Source organism: Centruroides sculpturatus, unplaced genomic scaffold, assembly GCF_000671375.1.
Source record: "Centruroides sculpturatus isolate CEXI.00-Female unplaced genomic scaffold, Cexi_2.0 scaffold928, whole genome shotgun sequence".
NCBI classification, from domain to species: Eukaryota; Metazoa; Arthropoda; class Arachnida; order Scorpiones; family Buthidae; genus Centruroides; species Centruroides sculpturatus.
Window position 1 is genome coordinate 1282 of NW_019385137.1, and position 21063 is coordinate 22344.

The 21063-nt window shown below is 26.6% G+C and overlaps 1 protein-coding gene across 1 annotated transcript in view; it reads right to left on the bottom strand.

Moving 5' to 3' along the window:
* Positions 1-2005: 2005 nt before the first annotated feature.
* LOC111635299 (galactoside 2-alpha-L-fucosyltransferase 2-like) overlaps positions 2006-21063 on the bottom strand; it is a 25236-nt gene continuing 6178 nt past the window's right edge. The window contains exon 2 of the mRNA XM_023380229.1: positions 2006-3354. Coding sequence (XP_023235997.1) covers positions 2426-3354 — 929 coding nt within the window. The 3' untranslated portion in view covers positions 2006-2425. The remainder of the gene's footprint in view (positions 3355-21063) is intronic.

Sequence of the window (21063 nt, forward strand, 5' to 3'; positions counted from 1 at the left end):
CGTTCTGAAGCATATTCAAGGTCTCAGGTTTTTTCCCTAATAATACAGAAAATTTGATATTTGCACGTTGTTCTTTCACAGACATTTTCGCCAGACTGTTTCACTAACACGACCTTCAGTAAATGGTAACTGTTGTCATCTTTGCAGTATGGATTTGTTTGAACACATTTCTCTATTCCTGACGTGTCCTTCTCTAAGACATGCATTACATGTTCCCTTTTTCATTGCCTTTAATTGACTAACCCAGCATAAATTCGGTAACTTTTTGAAGCTATCTTGTATAAATTTTTCTCTCTTTACTGAATCACCTGCTTCAAATAAGTGAAGGAGAAAACTCTCACATGTTTAAATGAAGGTGTTGTTTCTGTATTCTGCATCATCATTAGTCATTTCTCTTCTCTTCTAGTTAGCTTACATTCGAATTTATTATCATCTTTATTAAAGGGATTTCTAATTTGATACTTCAAATTATGAGATGTTAAACGAAACTATATTATCAGTTTCATCTTTACGATTTAATGCATTTTCTCTATCTTTCTCCTAATATTTTAGTAACTACTTAAACTGTTAATAAAGAAAATGCTTTATAATTTTGTCATATTTAGTGTTTAATGATTTATTATTAAAATACTTTCTACACGGGAATAATATTCAATGTTTGTGTTATTAAATAAACTTTAATAACTAAGAATATATTTAGCTTTACTATAAAATAGTATAATATTGTAAATAATGCTCTCTAGTATTATTTACAATAAGTTAGTTTGTTTAGTTCAATCTAAAGTTTATTTTTATTTATTTTATAAACAAGACTTCTTTATTATGAGATCATAAAAGTATAAAAAAATGTAATACTTCACTTATTTATAACATTTTATTATTTAAATCTGATATAAAATTATTATTTTTTTACATTTATTGGTCAACAATTTAATATAACGTACAGTACAATAAATATTAACCATACAGCAATTATATTTACTTTTACATCTTACATTACTATACATCTTTAAATATAATCTATTCAGAATGTTATTTACTAGTAACCAGAAGTGTAGACACTTTTCTTAAAAGGATATATTTGCGATAATTAAACAAGTAAATAAATAGCATTAATAAAAAAATCTTAACTTAAAATTGTTCTACACATGCTGTTTTGGTGCTAAAAAATCCAGTGTAATTAAATAATTATATTCTGAAGTTTGTTTTAAAAGACACGAGACACGAGCACCAGCAATAAGAATTTATATTTTTCCGTAATTTTAATATCACGGTATTAAAATTATTTCATAATAAAATTAGAAGTGAGAAACTAAACAATAATAGTATCAATGTAAAAAATAAAATGTAAAGTTTTTGATAATTAAAAGATCCAAATACAGTATAAACAAAAAGAGATTGATTAATCAATTATTTTAAATGATTAAATTGAAGCTAAAATAAAGAAAAACATTACTTCGAAAAAAAATAATGAGACAGATAGGAATAAAGTGTTCTAATATTACGTAAATGATTAATCATTTGGTAGAATAAAATAATTTTTTTAACTTATATTAATAAATTAAAAATATTTTTGAATGACAAAATGCAATTTTTTTTTATTTAACAAATTTCGCATTTAATCTAAATTACATTAATGTTAATATTTAGATGCACTATTCATTTTTTATTTCCCACGATTGAGTGATGCGTGATGATGTAACTCGGATAAGATTCGAGAAAACTGACCCTAATTATCCATTGTTAAATATATCAAAAACAAACAAGAAAAATTGTTTGTGGTGATTCAATTTGCAAGAATTTGCAATTGAGAGTCTCATTGATAAAAATTTTTAAAATAAATGAAACAAATGAGTAGACTATTAGGATATAATAAAATAGTATATGAATGAAATCCAAAAACATTTCTTATCGTTTAATTTATTTTTAACCTGTAATTGTATACAACAAAAATATAAATTAAAAAAGTATACACTATTTTGAATATATTATTCAGTAATAGAAATTCTAATAATCAATTTCAAACAGAATTGTGAAATATTAAATAGTTAATTGCCATATTTTTAATATTTAAATATCTACTTTTTGGATGGATTTTTAATCATTACCAGTTTTAACTTTATGATACAAAAAGTAGAAAAAGTTATATATACACAGTATGTTTGTGTATATGTAATACTTATCTTTTATAGAAAACCTTACAAAAGTGAAACCTAAAAGTAGTGAAAGGTATTCATAATTTCAGAGTATCTACACATGTGGCTACAAGTACAACAAGATTGACTTAAAAAATTGCACAGTTTATTTATAAATAATCTCTAATTTACTTGAATCCAAAAATACTTAATTTCTCATTGAAAATAAAATTTTATTATATGCAAAATAAAAAACCATATCACATTTGTAGCAAAAATGGATGGATATATTAATTTCTCTTACCAAAAATCCATTCCCACCAAGTTACAGTTTCACATTCTTTTGGATGGAATGAAGAATTATGTTTTAACCAAAAATCATTTTCTATTGTTGATATGCCAACCCATTCGGGAAGATATACCTTATCATATGTTAACTCGTGTCGAAGAAATTTCGAATTTGGAGCTAAGAAATTTGCATAATAAACAGTATCACCACCAGCTAAATAAGCTCCCCAAAATCCAAATGTTCCGTAAGTAATAATAGAATGATTGCAATGCGCAAGTAAGGCTAAGTCGTAAGCAGGTTCTGGTGGTTCTTTAGTTATTATCACATCGGGTAAATTACTAAATTGTTTAATACACCATTTTCTATCATCGCTTACTAGCAGAAAGAGTATATTTTTATATTTATTTTTAAAATATTGCATTGCTTTTAAAATATATTCTTTGTCAAATTCTTTACCACGGAAGGCCTTTAACCAGGAGCAATAATCTGTCCTTCTGATATGAACACTAATAAAAAGAGAAGTACCTCTTGTTGCACGAATATCATTAAATACATCGTAAACATATTTAATGATATTTTTTTTAAATTGAAATTCGCGTTTGATTTCATTTTGAACATGATGGTAAAATGTAAATGATGATGGATAAAGATAGCCAGTTAATATATTCTTATCACTAGGAATATTTTCGTCTTGAAGCTGAAAATAAGGACCGAGTTCATATTCCCGAGAATATTTTTGAGGTAAACTTCCTATTTCTGCTACCGATAATTCGAAATACGGAATAAGAGAGTCCATATTGCACTGTTGTCCATAAGGAATTCTTTTATTGAGGCGAGCTAGTCCATATAGAGTTGCGTATGTACCCATTTGGTTTCCCAGTCTTCCCTCGTTGCAGTGGATAGTGAGAAAATAAGGGTCCAATAAAGCCTCTGTAATAATAAAAAAAAGATTACAACTTCTATACAGTTTTTATGCAATTAAAGCTTTTCATAAAAATATACAGTATGATAATTTCAAGAATTAACACCGACATTTCTTAAAATTGAATGTAAAATTTCGCGATAATACCCTTTATTTCTACATATTGTATTGTATTAAAATTATACCAATAAATTGTTATTTCTACGTATAACTTATACAGGTTACTTCAAAAACATACTGACAAACTTCGGGAAGTTATAGAAGACACTAAAACAATTACTTTTTTGTTAATAAATCCATGTCCGCAAATGAGCTGTTTTGGCAACAGAGAAAATTTTTTGAATTTACAATTCGATAAGAATGGAGACCATGTATGTACTTCAATACAGAGATTGCATCGTCGGTTCACGGATTCATGGACCCTATGGAATATTCTTAAAATAGTTTGAATATGTGCAAAAGCGGCCACGACACTTGCCAGGTCTTCTTGACGGACGGCTTCTTGGGATACCTCTCTTCATACAAACGTGCAGCTTCTCATGAATTTGCTTCACTATAAACAAGCCAGTGTCAGCCAGTTCTTCAAAAGAAAAATTATTGTCTATTTTCAAGAATTTCGAATACGCGAATGAGTAATAAACGAAACTTGAAGATACTGAGGTTGCCAGTCGATAGTAAAAACTACTACCTTTTTGAAAATCCCCGAAGTTTCTCGGTACGTTTTTTAAACACCCTGTATATACTTATGATTCATATTTACAAATTTTTCTATACATTTTCACTATTTAAAAGTTTTAATGATATACGTTCAGTAATATGCTAAAAAATTCAACAACGAGTTGCTTAACTTTCCTGGCAACATTTGGTGAAGCCACCTGTTATGATAATTTATTAAAAATCTTTTTATATTTTTAACTATTATAAAATGGCAAAAAAGCTTAATTTTGAGGGTAGGGATGGGTTTTATAAAATATTATAAATGCTAATAGCGAGTAAAATCGGTCATTACGTCCTACTGGAGATACACACGACTCCCTTTATCTCTCCATTTCCTCGATCTTCAATCACCAAAATTTAATAGCATCAGTCATCCTAATACACAAACCTCCCTGCAAAATTTCAAATATTTTTGACATAAAGCACAGGAGTTATTAAGTTTCAAAGAGGGTAAAAAATTAGTGCCCCCACACACACACATTAACATCCATACAGAAAACTCTCCCGAATTTTTTTGTATTTCTCGACGTTTCAAAGTGTTCTGAATCCAAAAATGAAAAAATCTGAGGGGGAGTCATTTTTTGACAGATTACCATACTTTCTCTCTGTTATATATAACAGCCGGGAAAGTAAAAAATATAAACATTGCTTTAATTTCTACAGTGTGATAGTAACAATATCTAAGAAAAAAATTACAATGCAAACAGAAAAAGTTCTTCCAAAGAAATGTACAAAGTATAAGATAGTAAAAGTTATAAAGTGTAAAATGTCAATCGTTAAAAAATTTTAAAAACTAAAAATATAATAGTCGCTTTCCTAAAAAAACAAAGCTATGTATAAGGCTACTATAACACAAACAAAACCATTACTGTATAGTGCTTCTCTGATTTTCTATTATTGGCTAGAAGAGTGGCATCGTTTCGTTCAAATTAAAGTGGTCCTTCTATGTAATTTAATTTTTAAGAAGCAGGTTTATTTCTTACAGTAAATACTATATTTTCCTGTTTAGTGATAGTTTCTATATCCTTAAATTTAGCTTCAGAGATTTTCGACAGAGCGCAGTCTTAGAGATACGAAAGTTATGTCCAAGAAGAATTCTCTTTAAAGCAGAGCAATCATGTTGGATTTTACGAATCGATATGTAGACATTTAATATTTTCATGTTCAACATTTATCAAATTATAAATTTATTTTTAGTCAGCCATTTGAAGGACCTATTGCATCATTATATTAGCTTGTTTTTATAGCTAATTGAAACTTTTTAAGTGATTGTTGAATTCAATGCTCTGTAATTAATGAAAATAGAGTATCAAATTAATTGAAATAATTTACAATAATTTGTATTTTTTATATTTTAAATATTATTTCATTAAGATATTTCTTCTTCTTTAAGCTCATCTGCTTGCTTAACAATTTAGAATTGATACACAAATGATAAGGCTTTTAAATTGCAGTGTTATTAATTGTTATATCAAGACTGAAGAGGAAAGTGTATTGATATCTCTCATCGAAATGCATCCCGAAATATTTTGAAATTGTAGGAATTATTTCTTGTTAATAAAATAATTAATAATACTACAATTTATAAGCCTTATCACTGAGGTATGAAAGTCCTAAATATAAAGAAAGTGAGTTTAAACAAGAATATAAGGACACAAAGCTTACAGCAAGGTAATTTTTATTCGAAAATATTTAAATTCATATTTAAAAACAAATTTTTTCAAAAAATTTATTAAAATTTCAACTATGAAAACCTTTTAATTCTCAACAATACTCTTGTTGTTTTTTCCTATAACCGCATGTTAATGTGCTGCCATCTGTCGAGGATATATATAATTAAAATTATGAATCGTTTTTACTATTATAGTAAAATTTTAAAAATTGTTTTATACATACGATTTTATATTTAAATTATAGTAAAATGCCGACATAAATTTATGCGGAAAGTTTAGTTTATTATTGATATTTTGAAATAAAAATATTGAATGTCTTAATCGAGTCCTTGACTTCTAATTTATTTTATCGTTACCGACCAATGAGAAAAACGCCTGTTTTTTTTCTTTAATAATAATAATTATTATAATTATTAATTGTCAAGTAGACGTTCAAGTTTCGAAGACGTTAAGTAAAATCATCTAAGAACAATGAGCGAAATCAATAATAAGGTATTTTATTAAAATATTAAGGAAAACTTCCCGAAGATTGAGTTACTCAACTGAATCTAATTTATTAAGTTTTAATACCAATCGAAATTTAATTTTTTTTAAAAATATTTTAATTTGTATGTTGACAAAATTCATTTTATTATCTACTTTTTTATTTTACTGACAAATATAATTTCCTTTAAAAAATTCCTTAATATTCAATGTAAATTACAATTGTTTGACAATGAAATAAAAATTAAACATTTTTTAGTTATAGCGGAAACTTTGTGTATGAATAATGATGAAATAGAATTTTATATTCAGCAAATAATACTATTAAAGCACTATGGTGATTCTTTTAACAATTGCTGTGCTCCACTTACTGTGACTCCTGCAGGCCGTCACAAATACTTCTAAATAAAACTCCTGCCTGGGGAAGTTATTTAATAAAGGAATTAATATAATTATAAAAATTCAGTGCGAATCAACACTACACTGCACGGTGTTTCGAAGAATTGATGCTCCAACTGTTAGCCTATATCATCGCAAATGACGGAGCTTAAGCAAAAAATATACAACAAAGTATTATCAAATACTGTACTATTGTGGTGTTTCTGTGTAAACTATTAGTTAATTTACTGAAGATTTTTTGCGACTTTATGTGACTATGTATATTATGTGCTACTTTTTTATATGATGAGCTATATATATATCATATATTAAAAGATTAGTGCCGTGACAAAAGTGGCAGGCTTTATTATAAAATGATCGTTTATGTCTTTTAATTTTGCCACTCATCTTTTTATTCAATTAAGATACAAGAGTGAGATGATATCAGGGACATTCGGGAAGAAGGGAAGATCACCGGGCTCATTTGGGGTGTCAGTCTCCTCTGGTATAGGAAATCAAAGCGTAAAAAGAATGCAATTTGGAGGTGTATATTTAATTGACGAATTTGGAACTACGTCTCTTTATTTACTTAAAATGAACAAAAATGTTGTTATAAGTAACATAGAAAATAAGTTTTAAAATTAAATTTTACATTAAGTTATAAATTTAATAAAATTTAGGTTCAGAAGGATATAAAAGGATATCGTGTTCAGAAGGATATCATGTAACCTCATAATTCTCGATAATTACAAACGGAAACCAATGATATTGCACTTGTAACAAAGCTAAAGAATCACATCCAAGACCACTTTTAAAGGGAATTGGATAATCAAAAACTGTATCGACCATAGAGAACCCGGAAATTGGCTCGAGTTGAGTTTTTAAAGGGATTAACAACCAATAGGAACTAGACTGGCGTGCCTTTCAATTCGATTTGGTCTCCTACTTTTAGATTCTTTAGATCTGAATTTACATTCTCGTGTTTTATCGGTAGTGACCTGAGTGGCCAATAAAATCTGGATGGCTGGTAAATTTTCCAGAGAATATATTTGACATTTTTCATTAGAAAAGATCCTTTTAATTATCAGATAGTCTCGTATTTTCTCTCTCGCTCTCCCACCCTCCTTCCGTCCCTTACAAAAGTTTATTTTTGCAGATAAACTTTTTGCAGATAAATATATCCTTGCCAAATACATCGTAAATTGGCAAGGAATTAATTTTTCATATTCCGTAAATAAAATATGAGTTTAACGATATTTATAGAAAAGAACAAATATATAAAAGTCAGTTATAAATGAAAAATAATAATAAGCACCGGTAATTACATTAAATTACCTTAAAACAACTTCACTGTAACATCGAAGAGCGACGAAGCAATGCGTGTCTACACGTATTATTATAACCTTTCGACACTGACTATCGTATACTACTGTATCGTATCTACATTTCAGTTCTAGCCTATCAGTAGCTCACCGTATAAGGATGGACTTATACAGAGGATGTAAGTAAAAATCAGGATTTTGAGCTAAACATTTTAATATCGGTATATAACAAACAGTTCAAAGATAAGACGAAAAATAAATAAGTTATTCGATAAAGAATAGCCGAAAATATTTTTGTAAATATCCAGCTTATTCCAGCTAAGAAATATTTTTACAGATACTACAGGGATTAGTATCGATCTTCCATCCAGGTACTTTAATAATAGCATCTAAATGTTTGTAAAGATTTTACAAATCATCTTATTGTGCTGTTATCGAAGGCAAAACTTTTATTAAAAATGAATTTTTAAGTGTAAAATTGATTTTGAGATTAATATTTATCCATATAAAAATGAAATTAACTGACCGATCAGTTTATATTTTTCGAAATTAATTTTAAAGAATTACACTCATTTTGATACATAAGTTTAAACAAATTTTTATAAATGAGCCTTTTTAACTTCAATCACATAAGTCACTTGAGTTAAGTCGTTACCGTAGAAACGAATATATAAACTATAGATTTGAATTCCACCGGGATCCAGACTATGCATTTCCAGTTATTCACCGATCAAAACTACTGAATAAGGTTTCCAATCTGCGTGAAGGAAACAGTTGCTAAATCTGCATGTCATTATAGTTTAAGTGGGCATTTGCGTGAGGTCATAGTCGATTTTTAACTTTACAGAATTATTTAGTACAAGCTACAAACAATACTAGTTAATAGGCAAGAACCATAAAACTGGTAATTTAAGAATACAAGTATAGTTTAAGTAAGATTATACTTTTATAGCTTACTTAAGCATTCGATAGAACATTTTAAACCAGTTTTTTAAATAATTTGATCATATTTTTAATGTAACGTCGTGAACAATTTGTATCACGAAACAGCATTAACAATTTGTCAATTATATTTACTATCGGAAATACGCTTTATAACTAACAGTCAACTAATAAATAAGCTTACTACAAAATATTTGAAATTAATTGTTCATTCAAAACTTATATAATGTTTTGAATAAGAAATAACTGAAGCTCTAAGCCTATATAAATATAGTGGTATTGTACAGTACCTTGTATATAAATTATTTTGTTAAATCATATAAAATATATTTTAAAAATTAATAAAAATTCAAAATGTTTTCAATTTTATATTTAAAATTATTCTATAGTCTATATGTAAATCGTCTGCAACGTACAGTACAGTAAAATACAACAGGTAAATGGTATTTTGTTCTGCTTTTAGTCATAATTTAAATAACGAGATGATCATTTATGGATTTAAAACTAATTCTCCAGTCCAAAATATTTTAAAAAAACCGGGTTTTGTTTTGACTTGATAAATACAGTAAAGGTTATCCGAGAATATTATAAATAGAGTAATTCTTGGAAGATAAATAAATCGTTTATGATGCCTGTATTGAAAATTGTGTCGAGAAAGTTGTCTCTGTTCTTGGAATTATTTATCCAAATTTTACTAATTAAGATACTTAAGCATACATTTTTATTAGAAAAATCTGGAAATTTAGTCTTCTATTATATTAAATTTTAATATTTTTCCATTTTTTAAGCCTAACATAGTTTATCGCCTTTCAAACTTAAATTATTAGTCATATAAAATCCCAGGTTATATGCTTCTATTTGTAAATAGCTAAATAAATGTTTATAAAGAATCGAGAAATATATAGGCTATATATATTAGTGTAGACTGGGGAGAATCAAATATCAAGAGGATTCGAATAAAACATAAATACATTCGTAATTGTTTTATTTTAGCAATAGTGTCTGTTTTATAAATATCCTATCTTAAAAGTACAAGGAATAATAATATAAATACTTAAGATGTGAGCGTTACGACTTACGTAAGTTATTTTATTTATTTTTAATTATTATAAAGTCTTATTATTTCCTAAACAGTCAAGAGACTGTCCATTATTACTGTCGGAATTGTTGGTCAGTTGATTTCATATATCTCATGATTGAAATGAGGTTATCCAAATGTAGAGAAATTATCGATTAGAATCATTCACTGTTATGCTTATTATATTGGTTATTAAAATTAATTTTTCAATTTCCATTTGGATTTTTCTATAATTATATCTAAAAATTACGTACAATTAAAATTATACTAAATTCTTGAATAAGTAAGAATAAACATATTGGTCACTAATGTTAAAAATAGAAACAGACTTTGATTATATCTAGAATGTAGAAGAATAGGAGACTAAAAATAGAAAGTGGAATAAACAATTTATCTATATTTTACATATTGAAAGATTAAATTTTATAAATCAAATTTTCAACAATTTGAAAATGCTAAAGAAAACAATATTCCGTTTCGATTGACTACTTTAATTTGGAATGATGTACAGTACTGTACAGTATAAGTTACATTGAATATTTTTAATTGATACACTTTTATCGTTAGGTTTATATTAAGTTAAATATATTTACTGTACTTACTACACAGGTACAGGATATAGTACAAACCTTGCCCAGAGTTATATCTCGCTTCTATGTATTAACTAAATGCAATTACACTGGTTAGTTCGCGTAAAGGCAAATTTATCTCAAGTCCTATGAAAAATAACGACATAGTTTATATTATAAAGTCGTAGAAGGTGTCGAAACGAGTGAAAATATTTTTTGTCTGGTTAACGTACGTAAAAGGAAAGCGCTGGACAATGTAAAAAGAGCGATGAAATCGTGTGAGGCTTCTCTGCTTGACCTTAAGCTCTCCAGGCTTATAAGTGTACATTTTGGGAGGGGGAGAATCTATTCATTTCTGAGCAGAATTTAAAAGACAATTACTTCAACATATAAATTTATTTGATTCGTTTTTTGAAACCGTGTTTTCGTATTTATTAACTATTGAACACAAAGCTGTGTTATTATTAAAACACTTGGCGTTTTCCTCTTTATTCAGTTGACTGAATAAAGAGGAAAACGCCAAGNATTAGTTTTTTTTAGAAATTATATAAAGTTGAAAGATGATGTAAATACTTCTCATAAAAGATACAATTGTATTATAAATATTTTGCCATTCTGTATAATTAAAAAAATTTTTTAATTATTTATAAAGTAGTTATTAAAATATAAAATGATTAATTTATATTGAGAAAAACATAGAACAATTTTAGAACAGATAATAATGTAAAATATTTAATAAATACTTAAAAATTAATATTATTACTACTATAATTGTTTAAAATTTAAATTTATAAGATTATAAAACTTTATAAATCATTTATTATAATAACTATCGAATTATCTTGATGAAGTTTGCAAGAATTAAATTAGAACTCGTTAATGTCATAGTTTCATTTATAGAGAAATTCTTAGAAAAATCGATGTATCTGTTTCATGTAAATATTTGGAAGAATAAATTTATATTAACTAGTGAACACAAAGCTGTGTTATTATTAAAACACTTGGCGTTTTCCTCTTTATTCAGTTGACTGAATAAAGAGGAAAACGCCAAGTGTTTTAATAATAACACAGCTTTGTGTTCACTAGTTAATATAAATTTATTCTTCCAAATATTTACATGAAACAGATACATCGATTTTTCTAAGAATTTCTCTATAAATGAAACTATGACATTAACGAGTTCTAATTTAATTCTTGCAAACTTCATCAAGATAATTCGATAGTTATTATAATAAATGATTTATAAAGTTTTATAATCTTATAAATTTAAATTTTAAACAATTATAGTAGTAATAATATTAATTTTTAAGTATTTATTAAATATTTTACATTATTATCTGTTCTAAAATTGTTCTATGTTTTTCTCAATATAAATTAATCATTTTATATTTTAATAACTACTTTATAAATAATTAAAAAATTTTTTTAATTATACAGAATGGCAAAATATTTATAATACAATTGTATCTTTTATGAGAAGTATTTACATCATCTTTCAACTTTATATAATTTCTAAAAAAAACTAATACAAATAGCCTATATTTATAAATTGTGATGCTAGGTATTTGATACATTTAACAAAATTAAATTAAAATATAAATGAAAATTTATATTAATATATATTTAATTCTATAAACTTTTTTATTGAACAATAAACGATAGAAACAGTGATAAGAAATTGCCCTAAATTGTAGGATTTCTTAAAAATCGTTCCTATCTTATTCCTATTATGTAAGGTTCAATTAAAATTTAGTAAAATTGCTATTGTCTTGCCATAAACTTTTAGAATGTTATGGTTATGAGATTTGAATAAAAGTTTATTTATAATATTGTCGTAAATATAAAAGCATAAACTTCGAATTTCTGCCTTCAAAAATACTGTTTTCGAATAATACAATAAAACAGCAAAATCTTATACAGTATCTTTATTTTTTATGTTTAATATATTTATAACATTTTATAATTTTATAAGGAATACAATCAAATTAAATATTGCGTGAGTCTGTGTCTAGGGTCATTAGTTTTCTAGAATACAAGAATAATTTATAGATTTTTTTGTTCGCATTATGCGACTTTTTTTTTAATATACAGGTATAAGGTTAAATTAAATCCATCATCGTGTCTTTTCTTCTTGTAATAATGATTAAAAGCCAACAAAAATGTTATTTTAATGTGACTTGACTGGTCCAAATTGATAGAAGATTACATACAAACTTTATCATCCTTCATAACTGAATCCGATGACGAAAATATAATTTATTTTGCTTATTTATCAACAGTTTTTCAAATTTATTTGAAGATAAATAATAACAATGATGGTGTGAACATGATTTAATAAATATTAAGATAAAAAATTAAATTAAAATTAACCAAATTGCCTATTTTTTGCATGTAAAGTATTTCCAAAGATTCTCGTTTCAAATTATTCATTGTAAAAATTTGTAATTATAAATTTCAAAACGTAAAAACAATATTATGATAAACTTTATATCTTATGCATTGAAGTATGAATTATTGAATATGTTATAAAGTAATTAAAGGTTCTTTCAATCTGATTTAATCAACAATTCTTAATTGATGAAAATATCATAAAGATTGTCGTATCGTAACAAAAACTGAAAATAAAATAATTTAATTAATGAATATATAAACATGTAAAATAAAAATATGTTTGTTTGAAAGAAAACAACTTTCAAATATTTTTCAAAAAGTAATAAACAAAAAAACAAATTAAACGTTTTCAGGACAACGTCTCATCATCAGCAAAATAACTACAAAAACTTTCTAAATTTAGAATATTTAATTAATAAGGAGTCGTTATTTCTTCATTTATATTCAACTCTTTTAACACTCCAGATAAGTTTTTGTGCTTTTATACTTGATTTTTATACTAAATAAAGACACAACTCTATTATGATAGAAATAATAGTTCACTTTCATTTACTTTTGATTAAGTAGTACTGTAATTCATGTATTACATCTATTTTGTATATTAAACTCCAAAATAATTTTTGAAGTATTTCCACAATAAAACAATTAGTTTATTTTTTTATGTTTTTATGATTTTAATTTTTTCACGTGTATTTTGATTTTTTAACTTTTATCCTATCTTTTTATTTAATATGTTTATACTCATAAAATCATTTTTATAAGGGTTCTTCAATTACTTTAAGTATTATTTTTCCCAGTTTAATCAATTTTCTATACAATGTATTTTAGATAAGTACAACAAACACTCAATACTGACCAAAGCATGCTATGTGGCCATGTTGCTTCATATGCAGTCTGACCATAGCCTGCATATGAAGCAACATAAAAAAGAAGAAAAAAAGAGGAAATAATAGGAAACAAATCAATTCTTTTTATTTTGGATGAAATAACGGATTTGCTAAAAAGATACAGTAGTGCTGAGCATTTCATCGATTTAACTGGGAGCGAATACAACCCATGCTATTATGCAGGTCTTCAGTGAGTGTGTTGCTAAATTGGTGGAACTCTGTCATTCAGTGAAAAGGTTTGGTTACTTGTAGCAGATCAGGCACCATATATGCTAAGTGCATGCTCAAATACAAAGTTGATGTATTTAAATCTGAGACATGTCACTTGTCTTGCTCATTGTCTTAATAAGATATGTGAAGTAATTAGGGCAGTATTTTCTGCGGTCAACGATTTCATTTCGGAAATGAAAAAGGCTTTGATTAAATGTCCTGCGGATATATATCTATATAAAAATATAACTGGCTTGCCATTCCTAAAACACCCTGTAATAACTAGATGAGGCATGCGAATTCAAGTAGCTTGTTTTTATGTCTAAAATTTCTCATCTATAGAAACATTCATTGATAAACTGGACAAAAACTCTTCAATGACCGCAACGGAATTCGAGAATGTTGAAATAAGATGCCATGTTAAAGAAATTCTACACTGTTCAGTCATACAAGTCCCTATGCAGCACTTTCTAAGCTTGAGAAAATGGTCTGTTTACTGAGAAGCAGGGGGAAATTTTTAAACACATCAAAAAACAGTTGGATGGTTTTGATTTAGATAGAATGTAATATTTCCTGAGAAAAAATACGGATATTCAAAATATAATTCCTGAATTTCTTCACTAACAAAATCTTAAGATTTTAGCGAAAACTAAATATGCTATCTCGCATTTGTTGATGTCGAGAGATCGTTTTCTCAGTTCAAAGATTTACTTTCCTCGCGCGACGACCACGAAGAATGTAAAACGACTGTGTATTCGCAATTACAATGTTTTTTTTCTTGTAAACTGTGAAACTGAAAAATCAGATTCCGAAAGTGACTAGTCGATTTGAATTTTCCATCATTTTCTTCAGTTTTGTGCTTGTATTCTATGTGTACTTTTACGCGCAATAAAATGGTTTTACTTTTATATATTTTAGGAGCACTTTTTAACCTTTTCTTTAAAAAAAAATGTGCATCCCAATTTCACAAGTAAATTTATAACAGTAAAATATTCATTATAAACACATGCTGATTATTGGCCAATATAGGCACATTTTTACGTAAACATAACTAATTATGTTTAAAAATTTTTTAAATATTATATACTATATATAACGTATTAATAGAATTTAAAAACAAAATCTTCGTTGACTTTTACTAATTCAAAAAGAGTTATATTTCTTATTAAAAGAAAAACAGTCCTTTTCGCTTCAAGCAGCTAAAGGAGGTTGTTTTTGTCTTGTAGATAATTCTAGAGATTTACTCTATAAAATAGTGAAATAATTTTAAGTAAAAATAATTATTAATTTATTCATAGTCTTATTGGAAAATTCTATTTACTAATTGATTTTGAAATATAAATATTAGTATGGAAAGATTGTTGAAATACTGGAAAAACAGGCAAATACTGTATGTATAATATTTGCCTAAATAAATACATCATGGACTACTTATTTCAGTTCGATATATATAACTGATTCAAATTTTTTCAGGTTGAAAATTAAATTAAATTAAATTTATTTTAAACATTCAGATCATTTCAGTTTCTTATATCACTTAAATATTTTCAAAATCTTTCACCCATAACAATTATTGTTCTGGGTGAAGCTTTCAATAGAGAAATTATTAATTTTTTTAAGTTCATAAAATATTTAATAGTAATCGAAATGTTTAATGTAACTTATTAATCGGAATTATTATTAATAATTAATCGACTATTAATATAGTCGAAAACGTATTAATTATTAATAAGTTTCCAACTTTTCATATTCGGTTTTCTTTTAAAAATTACCGTGTTTTCGTAATATAAATTTTGATTGAGCTATTTTGATTATATTTAAAATAACGCTATTTAATTTGACAGTTTACTCATTTCAAATCGATGAAAGTAGTGTAAAAAAGTTAGAACTGTTTCAAAAATCTAATAAATGTGCAACAATAATGTTTTTACAACTGTGGAAATATATGGCAATGTGCCATATCTTTTTCACAGTTGTAAAGTGTCATATTTTTTCAAAATTTTGTTGCTTATAACATCTAAACGACAATTGAAGACTATTGAATTTTAGAACTTAAATTGCTTGGAATATTGTTTACAATTATTAATAATCATTAAGCAATTATCAATAAATTATAGAGAAAAGCAGCCTTATATATATATATACAGTCGACCCCCCTATAACACGGTAGATGCATTCCGCATTTTATGAAATTCATGTTCTACGAGTCCTTAAATACATGAGCCAATCACAGCCCGGCACGTATGCAGTTTACGGACTACGGCTGTTTGAAAGGTTTTCTTCCATAAAATTAATCGATTCTAGACTAATTCGACTCGACTCAACATTTCCAAAATACGTATAATTTTTTGGAAATAATCCATATAAACTATGCTATAAACAAAAAATTGTAGGATTACTTACCGAGTGTGCACCGTTTGACGACGCCATTGCTTAAGCTTGTTTTCTTCGCGGAGCGGCGCATCGAACGGCGGGCGCGTGTTTTCTGATAAGTTATTTTTCTGCGAAAAATTCGCTAAACTTTGGAGACATCATTAATATAAATATAATTTTTATGGCCGTTAAATAATAAATGGTTTTTAGTAGGTCCGCTGCTCGTTTAAACTCAACAGTTTGTGCAATATCCGCTATTGGTCTAGATTCGACCAATCCTGTCGCGACACGAGTCGGCGATGACGTTTTACCGTATTTTACGAGTTTCTTTTAGCGTGTTTATACGAATACGGTCGCAATTTTTTCGCCACTATATACGAATTCGCATTATATAAACCCGTTTTATAGGGGTCTACTATATATATAAAAGTTAAAAACGTATCATTTATTTTTCAAGAATTCAAGATAAACTAAAAATTTATATTCTGTATAGGATATATACTATATAATAATATACACATATCCCTATTATAACATCCCTAATGCTAAACAAAAATATATATATATTTTTTTCTCATATTAAAACGATATCCTAATTAAAATTACAAAATAAAAACTAATATTTTGTTTTTTAATATTAAAATAAAACTAAATTTTAAAATCAAGTAAGGATTTGTGAAATATATTACTATTTAAACTATAAAAAGATATAGTTAATATTTTCTGTAAAATCCTAAATTTTATTGTTTAATACAACAGTATTTAAAATAAATTATAAACTGAATACATTACTTTTAAATATTAGTAAGGTTTAATAATTATATAATTAACTAGCAGCCCGGCGTTTCTCGGGCATAAAATAACAACAGCAAAGATTAAGATTATTAACTTATTCGTACTTTTAATCCTTCTATTGTATTATATTATAGTATTTGATTTATATTTACAAAGTTTATCTTACGCGGGTTTGTCACACCGAGTGCCCAATCTAACACATTTAAAAAATTCTTTAAATTGCATACAGTAGAGGAGTATAAAACTTTTAAAATATTTAATAATAACCGTTTACACCGGATGCAAGATTTAGGTCCCCTCTCTTCCGAGGCTAATTAAAGAATTTTTAAATGGGTTCAAAAATATGTTTGATTTCTCGCAAAAAACCGCATCTAAAATAATACAGTAGAAGCCGAATTCTTCAGGGTAATCCTTAACCTTCTCCCTCTCCCCTCGCGGGAATTTCCAAAAATCCCTTCTTAGTGTGCATTCTCATGACGTACCCTAACTGTGTATCAAATTTCAACTTTTAACTCCTAATCGTTTGGGCTCTGCACTTATTATTATTATCAACTCATCTCGATTATAAGATAAGGAACTAATATTATGTTAATTCATTAATTTCACTTTAATGATTTTAAATTCAATTTAAAAGTGAAATTTACGAATTTTCCTATTTTAAAATCGCAATGCTTGTGAGAATTATCATTAGAAAATAAATAAATTGTGTGTTTAGATAAATAGGAAATTGACCGATTGACCTACATTTATTAAAAGTATTTTATAATTTCAAAAAGTATTAAATTTGACATTTCTTGAACATAAGCCCAAGAAGAGATACATCTATGCTAAAAATACATTTTTAGGAAATCGATACGAAATTGGCAATAAATCTCTTGTATAAAATATGAATTATATTTTTCGCTATAAACAGTACTTAGTTTGCAGTGAATTATGCAATAGTTACACTTTAGAGTTAATTTGTATATGTTTGCCAAAGATCATTTTGATAAAGCAGTTATTTCTAAATGATTATGAGTTTTGAAACAATTTTTTCTTTTAAATTTATTGTCAGCTCTGTTTTTAAAGATACAATTTATAACAAAATTATATTTTAAAATATAAAACCAAATTTCTATTTGGAAGTATTCTAAGTATAGATTTTAATGAAAATTCTGAAAAATTAAAAAAAAAAGCTTATATCTCTGAAGAATAAACTTATAGAGCAATTCTTTCTTAATTTATTCTAATATTCATATTTACAAAAGTAATTAATATTGTTGTGAGAATTTTAACTATGCATCATTATTATATATTACAGTAGAAATTTAAACTCTTTTATCCTAATTTCCGGATTATTCGAAACGAATGAATAAATAAATAAAAACAGAACGTGTAGCATTGTACATACCACAAAATATAATACACAGAGATCAAACTTTCCATGTAAGTAGAAATTACTACGTCATCTGTCGACTGTAGCGTCGCGAAACTAGGCCATGTGTAGTCTACACAGGATGTCACATAAACGGGAAAGTGATGAATTCTGTATGAAATGATGAGTCGAAAATGTAGAATAAAATTTTTCATGCGAGGCTATGTTTCCGAGAAAAATGGCTATAACTGTTTATCGAGTACGCGTGCACTTGATCAAGATTCAACTCAACGGATGTCGCTGTTTGATACTTTTACAGTCAGGTGTTTTGGAAACATTGTTGTGTTTACTTGATATGTTTGTAAATACTATAGATGTTATTTATTTATATTTTGTTATTTATTATTTTTTTGTATCATTCTTACTCTTCTCTTACGCTTATCGAATCAAACTCTTTAGTTTCTATCATAGGGTCGATATGATTACATAAAGCAATCAGGAGTATACGACATAATTCTTGCGTTGACTACGTGTGGCGACAATGCTTCTGCTTTAGTTAATTATTACAAAGACCAATATCATAATCTCCGACATCCCGATGGGAGAGTTATTCAGCGAGCAGAACGCGAACTCTGTTTTTCTGTTCTTTTGAATCACCTCATTCCATTTGGGGGAATAGCGCCAAGACGAATTATCACCACTTTCTCACTTGTACGACCAGTTATATGACACCTTGTAATTATATATATATATATATAGGCCTATATATATGTAACACTACGTTAGATTTTGAGAAAATTAATTTACCTTCAAATAGAGTAATTGCTTTACAGTATTTATATTGATAGTTCATGAAACTTTAAACTAGCCTATAATTTATATCAACAACTAAACTAGATTATATAAATTATGCTGAAACTATAATTGGCAATTAAAATAAATATTATTTAATATTATTATTAAAAAATCAAAAAGTAATTTAATAAATTCTTAAAATTTAATAGTAAAATAATAAAAAGTTATATTTGTATTTTTGTAATAAATATAAAATAGTTTTGTTTTATATGCAGGTACCGTACCTGCTTAGATACATAAATGCTTATTATTGAGTTTTAATGATGTTAGAAGTATCCTATATGAATAATAAATTAAACAATGCAGGTTTGTCTAAGTACACGTAGTCTACATTCAATGAGGTTCGCTTAACGACGTATTTTTTGGAATGTATCCTCATCGTTAAGCGGCGCGCAGATGTATATATTATATCGCAGGAGAAATATTATAAATTTATAATTTATTCTATAAGTCGTAGTGAATTATAAAATTCTATTTCTTACATCACTTTTGGTTACAATTTTTGTTATACATCATTCAAGTAAAAATCAATTTCCGTTAAATTTACTTATTCAGTCACGATACAACGAATAATAATAATAATAATTTAAAAATTATTTCTATTCACATTTCTAATGTTTAATGGTAGTAGTCTTAATTGAAATATCAACGAAGATCAAAAGTATTTTCCTGTATTCTTTTCTATTGTAACAAAACTATTCAAAATAATTAAAGCATATTCTGCAATGTATTTAATTTCCATCATTCTGCAACTGCTGTGCAAAATTTAATAGGCAGACACGTCTATTAAAAACCTAACTAGAAGATACTTATTGAATCGATAACCCATTTCAAAACCTGTAATCTTTTTCCATGATAAATCCATATTAAAAATTTTATTTAAAGATAATTGTAAAATTTTCCTAAGTATAAAGTATATTTTGGAATAAGAAAGCAAAAGTTTAAAATTTGAATGAAATTTCAATTTTAAAATTACTCATTACAAATTTTTTATGAAAACAACATGTTATTTATTAAAATTTTTACTGATGAATTCATACTTATTCAAATTAATCAATTTTTCTATTATTTAAGTTAATCGAATAAGTTATATATTAGCTCTTTATCAATATAATAAATATTAAAAAGTACTCGATTTTAAACATCTTATTAATAAAATATTCAAATAAATTTTAACCATTTAAATAATCTAAATGTGTAATGCAACATTAAAACCAGTTAACGACAGCTGCCTTCTGTTATCAATAAAAATAAAAAGTAAAACAGATGTGTTTAAATATAGTGAGACCAGATTAATGTTGTAGAACAGGGGTGTCCAACCCGCGGCCCGCGGGCCGCATGCGGCCCAAGGCAAGTTCCAATGCGGCCCAATAAAGGTGTAAACAAAACCGACAAATGTTTTAATTTTTTATTATTTATTTATTTCAACGGCATAAACTCAGAAAAGAAGTTTCACAAAGCCATAAACCTTTATTCATATTTTAGTTTTGAGTGGAAATGAAATATTTTCATGTATTTGGAGATGTGTGAATGAGGAAGGATTATTAAATAAAGCTGGAGTTGTGACTCAAAGGATTATAGACCCAAATTTGGTGAAAGGAGAGAAAGGACAAAAGATAAAAAGTTGTCAGAAAGGTTAAATAGTTCTTCTGTTAGGCAAATATTGAGTCTTAATTTTCCAACCTTTCTC